The sequence below is a fragment of the Nansenia antarctica genome (genome assembly GCF_963989245.1).
Source record: "Nansenia antarctica genome assembly, chromosome: 17".
In the NCBI taxonomy this organism is placed as follows: Eukaryota; Metazoa; Chordata; class Actinopteri; order Argentiniformes; family Microstomatidae; genus Nansenia; species Nansenia antarctica.
In genome coordinates, this window is record NC_137687.1 from 2,775,855 (window position 1) to 2,782,691 (window position 6,837).

At 56.2% G+C, this 6,837-nt stretch overlaps 1 protein-coding gene across 1 annotated transcript; it reads left to right on the plus strand.

Annotated features, from left to right (window-relative positions):
- Positions 1–341: 341 nt before the first annotated feature.
- On the plus strand, positions 342–6,407 carry LOC308172779 (uncharacterized protein; the record flags this gene model as incomplete). Its single annotated transcript, XM_080547728.1, has 3 exons — positions 342–417; positions 2,329–5,918; positions 6,138–6,407. 3 exons carry the CDS (start codon positions 342–344, stop codon positions 6,405–6,407), a joined length of 3,936 nt encoding a protein of 1,311 aa, XP_080403854.1.
- Between the last annotated feature and the right edge of the window lie 430 nt (positions 6,408–6,837).

Sequence of the window (6,837 nt, forward strand, 5' to 3'; positions counted from 1 at the left end):
GAGAGAGAGAGAGAGAGAGAGAGAGACTATCCTACTTTAGCAAAACAGCCACACACACACACACGCACTCCACGGCAGCTTCATATGACACGGGGGCGCAAGTCTCACGGATTTCCAATGTCCAGCCCTTTTTTTGATCGATTTTTATCCATGCAATGCAAGTAATCAACTCTCGATAGCTTCCTTGGCTTTAGATGCCGGTTCGAAATGTTAATGTTGTAAGAGTTCTGGAAGGGATTGCGGTGTTTATTGGCGGAGTTGCATGCAAATTGCAAGTGCGAAAAGTGGCCGAGCGCAGTTTAATTCGGCTGATGCCCCCCTCTCTCTCTCTCTCGTGAATCATGTCACGCCGGAAGCAGAAACGACCCCAGCAGCTCGTTAACTCGGACCCGGGGGGCACGCGGTTACTCTCGCACGGTGAGAAAGAAAAGTTATTTTTTTATTCTAACCTACTTGCATGTGTTTATTTATTTATTTGCATTGATCTTCTATTTATCTCAACCACCATGCAGGGATGAAGGGTCATGCAGCAAAGCAACGGGGTCAGAATTGATGATTTAATGATTTACACCTGTGGAAGATCAATGATCAATTGTTCTCCAAGTTCTCTATCATTTGTTTTTAGCTTGTTGTATTGCCTCCCTGCTTTTGCAGGAAACAATTGATTGAAGTTAGAGTTGAGTGAAGTTAAAAGGTCGCAGCTTGCTTGTTCATTTACAGGTAAACAAAAAAACAAAACAAAACAAAGCTGGGTGTAGTAGCCCAATGTTTATTTTCTTATTTTGATTGATTCAGATGCATTTACCTAGGCTTACTTGATGTGCACGGTTGTTTGTTTGTGTGTTGCTGTTTGCACTGATAGTCGATTTTCTTTCTTCTGTAGAAGTCTTTAAGTTTGTCAAATCAGTTACTCCAGGGCTGCTGGCCCCATAAACTAACTTGTCCCTGTGGTCTGAATGTGAATGGGTTACATACATCTGTGGCCATTTTCCTGTGATGTTGGTTCACTAGTAGGAAACTAGCAGGCTGCTTAGCTTGACTGCTGGAGAGGTCTTTTATTAGTTTAGAGAAGTCTCATATTCACCCACAATAAAGTGGATGGTGAGGGGAGGGGGAGGGGGGTGTTTTTGGTAAAAGATTAATCTCTACCACTCTATTCTCTTCTTGTCCCCCATGCTTCTTCTCTCTTCCCTCATGTTTCCTTGTTCTCCCCCTTTCTTTCCCCCCCCTCTCTCTCAATGCTCCCCTCCCCTCTCCTGCCCAGTTCTATTGACTGTATACTCCTACTCAGTTGGGGGTTCAGTGGGTAAAACTTTTGAGGGGGTAGTAGAATGCACCTTCACTTGTCCTGCTGCATTTGCAGCACAAACAAACCTTAGAAAAGACTTCCGTCAAAGAGGTTCTTCTACAAGGCAAATCTCCATATAAGGAAACAAGATGGGCAACATTATTTTGCATGCCTTCTTTTTGGTCTGTCCATAAGATTCCCCATAGATTGAGAAGCATTGCAGTACAGTCATTCATTCCATCACTAGGTATATCCCTTTTAGGAGGGAAGTTAGTTTGTCTTTCCATTGTTACTCCCCTCCCCCCTCTTTCTCTCTTTCTCACTCTGCTCAAGATTTTGAAAGAATTTGACCCCTGAGCTGGAAAGGTCAGATTAGCTGACCAATCACAGCCTCTGGACAGTGCCCAGGACCCTTAGCATGGCCTGACCTCTGGCCCCCTCGGTTACGTCAGGGGGGGAGGGTGAATAGGAGAGATGAAAGACGTAACTGCTGGAGTGAGGGGTGGGTTAAGAGGGGTTATGGGTTGTCTTGGCGATGTGCATTGTCCTCAGAAATGTGTTGTCATAGCAGCAAGGTGGTCTGCAAGCTTTTGTGCAAAAGACGTTTGAGGGTTTTTGCTGTGAAAAAGCAGCAAGATGACAAGGTGGCATAGACTGTATCCCTGTGTGTCCCTGTTTGTTTGTTTGTATCACGGCATTTCCTTGTTTTTCATTGCGTTAGAAGTTGAAACAGAATCATTGAGAGGAAATGTTGATATATGCAAACATAAGCAAATGTTCTAAACTGGCCATATAGCCTAAAACTTTCAGTTTAAACATTATGTACCCAACTTAATTTTGAGGAGGAGAGGCGGAGGCATGACTGAATCTATGAATTCTGGCTGTAGCCTAATCCCGAGTCTGTTCATTGTTACAAAAGTATATTTTTCAATAGGCGTCACATCACATCACTAAATCACATCACAAAAGTGACATTTTATTTGGTTGAATGTAGTGGTGAATGTAAGGCCTTAATCCCTCTCTTTCCCTCTTGTCCATAGATGACCAGCTGGCCGTGAAGTCACCGTCCACCTCTCTTGGCTCGGAGCCCACCTCTTCTGGGTCCTCCTCCTCGTCCCCCACCACCTCCCTCCAGGACTGCCAGCCCCCCCTGGCCCCTAGACCATCCCCTGGGGGTCTCCGCGCTCCCTCCCTCCCCAGCGAGAGCTCTCCGCCTCCCCACTGGCCCAGCCACATCGCCCCCTACATCACCTCCCTCCCGAACACTCACTCGTCCCTCTCTCCCGACTTCCCCCATCCCTCCCTGTCGTCCCAGACCCACTCCCACTCCCCCCGGCTTCTCAGTCAGACTTCTTCTGCGGGACTTCCGGGGCACACTCACACGCTCTCGCACCTGGGCCTTTCCCACTCCCACTCCACCATGACCTCGCTGCAGATGGGGGGGAGCGGCTCGGCCACCACCACCACCACTACCTCTTCCTCCTCCTCTTTCTCCTCTCTCTGCGCCCCGCCGTACCGGGAGAGGAGCACCAGTCCCGGCCAGCAGCATCAGGCCCCTAGCCCCCCCCTGGCGCAGGGCCAGGTGCCGCCCACGTTGGCCGTGCTCCTGGAGGAGCTGAGGGTGCTGCAGCAGAGGCAGATCCACCAGATGCAGATGACCGAGGAGATCTGTCGGCACGTGCTCAGGCTCGGGGGGGCGGTGTACACCCAGGACGCGGCGCCCCAGGCCGGCGGCAGGGAGAGTCGCCAGAGATCCGTGGCGGGATCCCCCTCGCCGCCGCACGCCTCCCCTGCTGCCCCTTTGCTAACATCAGTCTCCCCCCTCCTGTCCTGCCTGCCCTCCCTGTTCCCCCAACACCCCGTGTCCAAGCCCGGCCTTTCCCACATCAATGGGAACGGACACAGAGCGAACCCGCAACACTCCTCTACCTCGTCCTCCTCCTCCCCTTCCATCCTCAGTTCCTCCGCGGCGGCCTCCCTACACCCACTCGCTCTGTCCCTGGGCTTACCCCAGCGCTACCTCCACGAGAAATCCTCCAACACGTCCCCGTTGTTTGGCCACAGTAACGGAGTTAGCTTCTCCACCCCACCCACCCCCCACCCCACTTCCGGCCAGTCCCAGGAACACCTCCTCCAGCCCAGCTCCTCCCTGGGGTCCTCGACCGACTCAGCGAGCCGTCCTCAACACGCCTGTCGGTACTGCGGCAAGGTGCTGAGCAGCGACTCCTCCCTGCAGATCCACCTGCGCTCCCACACGGGCGAGCGGCCGTACAAGTGTCCCGTCTGCCTCAGCCGCTTCACCACCCGGGGGAACCTCAAAGCCCACTTCCTGCGGCACCGCGAGCAGAACCCCGAGCTGTCGCTGTCGCTGCTGCCCCCCGCCTTGGAGCTGCCCCCGCCGCCCACCCCCACGGCCCCGCAGAGGCGCCGGAAGCGCCGGGCGGAGGACGATGAGCCGTTCGGGGGGGTGAAAGGAGCGGTCGGGATGTCGGAGGGAATGGCTCTGGGTTTCCTGTCCGGGGCGTCTCCGCGGCCCTCCCCATCCTCTTTACCTCTGCCGCCCAGCATAGACATGGCCCTGCTGTCCACGGCGCACTCCCTGCTGCAGCTGAACCGAGCTTCCGCCGCCGCGGCCGCCAGTGCCGCCGGCAGCGCGTTGCCCTCCTCCTCCTCCACCTCCCCTATGGGAGGAGGAGGCCAGTTCAAAGGTGTGAAACAGCAGCGGTTCGACGAGAACACCCCTCCGTTACACCCGGGCAGCTCCCCTTACTCCCAGCTCGCCCACCTCCCCAAGATCCTCTTCCCCGGGGGGGGCGCGTCACCCCACCACCTCGCCCTCCTCCGTCCCCCTCCGACCCACCCCTCGGCGGCCTCCCACCTCGCTTCTTCCCATCACCAGGGGCTCCCCTTCCCCTTCCCTCCCTACCCCAAACCCCCCACATCCTCCTCCGCCACCGTCCCCTCCTCCACCCAGACCTCGGACACCTCCAAGCTGCAGAGGCTGGTGCAGAAGTTGGAGAAGCAGCCCCAGGGGGCCTCCTCCTCCCTCTCATGGAACCCGGCAGACGGCTCTGCTATCGGGGACTCCAACGGCCACGACCTGAGTACCACCTCCAACTCCTACCGCAGGGAGATGATGGCGGCCCTGGGCCTGAGCCCCAACACGAACCCCCATGGGGGGGCCATGGGGAGCAGCCAGGACCTCCTCCCTGGAGGCCCCACCAACCCGTCTTCCCTGGCCCTTCCCAACCAGTGCACGGTGTGCCTGCGCGTCCTCAGCTGCCCCCGGGCCCTGCGTCTGCACCAGGCCACCCACCTGGGGGAGCGGCCCTTCCCGTGCAAGCTGTGCGGCCGCTACTTCTCCACCAAGGGCAGCCTGCGGGCCCACCTGGCCACCCACCGGGCCCGCCCGGCCAACGGCAGGGCCCAGAACTCGTGCCCGCTGTGCCCGCGCAAGTTCACCAACGCCCTGGTCCTCCAGCATCACATCCGCATGCACCTGGGGGGCCAGATACCTCCGGAGGACGGCACGGAACTGCCCCCGGAAGACCTGGGCACGGACCTGGGACATACGATGGGCGGCGGCGCCTCTTCCCTAATCAACCCCCCCCTACAACCCTCGACCCTCCTCCCCCTCAACTTTACAATGGGCGTTTCCATCCCCAGGGCAGCACCAATCAGCAGCCAGGACTCAGGACCCTCATTCCCTACTAAACAATCCCCAGCAGCAGCTGACCCCAGCCCCCCGATTGTGAAATCTGAACCCTCCTCCACGCCGAGCATTAGCCCACCGTTGACCCATAATCCCTCCCCGGAGAGACAGGAGGAACACCCCTTGCCCCTGGGGGAGAGCCCTCTGGCTGTCGACAGCCCAGCCAACGGCTCCATGCACTGCGCAGCGGAGGAGACTCAGCAGCAACAGTCTAACGCTAGCCCTCTGAAAGCATCATTCTCCAAAAGACCCCAGCAGTCCGCCTCCTCTGTGGTCAATGGTGAGGCACAGGAGGATGAGGACACCCCCCTTTCTCTCTGTGTCTCCAGGCCCAGTGTGAGTGACGATAGTAGTAGACCCAGTGAGCTGCTTAGCTCCAACAATGCCTCCTCCTCTGCATCCGCAGATAACAAGAGCACAGATGAGCTCTTCCCCAGCCCCGAGTCCACCCCGACCCCGACCTCTCCTGCCCTGAACCCCGCACCTACACCTACACCTACACTCACCCCTCCCGCCAGCCCTAAAGCAGCTAGCCCTGACCCAGACGTGGTCCAGGCCCCCCCCAGCAGCAGCAGCAGCCGCCCACAGGAACCCAGTGTGGAAGAAGTCAGCCCTGAGTGGGAGAGTGAGGGTGTAACGCCCAGAGACAAAGACACCCCCCCGTCTGTGGTGGAACCAGAGAGAGAGGAGGAGCCCCCTCCCAGCCTCTCTACCACCGTGGAGAGGGATGGTTCTCTGGATGGTTCTCTGGATAAGGCTTCTTCCGAGGAGCATGCTGAGCCCCCTCAGCTGACCACCGCCCCAGCCCCGACACCACCACCACCACCACCACCACCACCACCACAGTCCTCCCGCCCAGAGAAACCCTACTGCTGCACACAGTGTGGGAAAGCGTACGCCAGCCGCAGTGGACTGAAGGTAAGGCGTAGGAAGTGTATTATTAGCCACATATTTGTACTAAAGTGCATCATGTAGTTTTGCTATTCTTGAGGTTGGTGGTTGAGGATGGTGTTTATTAATTTGTCAGCTTTATGGTTATTGCTGTGACCATTTTATGAAAATACATTTTCAAACCTTATTCCCTAACCCTAAGCCTTTACCTGACTGAACCATCATATTCCTTTTTCCGTTCCACAGGGGCACATGAAAACCCACCCCGAAGCAGTGACCAACATTCCCGCCAAGGTTCCTCCGCCCGTCAGCCTGACCAATGACAATACTGACACTACGGAGAATCCGAGTACCGGTACACACTCGGCCCACGGGAACCCTGAAAAGGAGGGTGAAAAGCAGCGATTGGCCGCCAAATCTCCTGAGAAGGATGGCGGCATCCTGGAGGCTCCGCTAGTCACCGGCGGCTCTGAGGAGGAAGGAGAGAAGAAGACTGAAGACACCACTACTGTGTAGGGCTGAACTTCATAGGCTTGAATGGGTGTCAATGTGTTACGAATGACCCCTGACCCTGGGAATGTATTTTTCATAGAATCAGAATTGATTGATTGTTTATTCTATGTGTTCTATTTAGCTATTAGTCAGTCGGTCGCGAATTTGCGGAACCTAGGATGGTAGGGGAAGGTAGGGCAATACCGCAACCTGATTGGTTGGCGAAGCAGGGAAGGTAGGGCAATACCGCTACCTGATTGGTTGGCGAAGTCGCCAGCCAATGAGGGGGCTCTTCACGAGTGCTTCGCCAACCAATCAGGTAGCGGTATTGCCCTACATTCCCCTACCATCCTAGGTTCCGCAAATTCGCCAGTCGGTTGGTCTAGTCGGTTCTTTAGTGCGGAATGTTTAGAATGTTCTCAAGTAGTAATAACTCAATGGACATGGATATTGA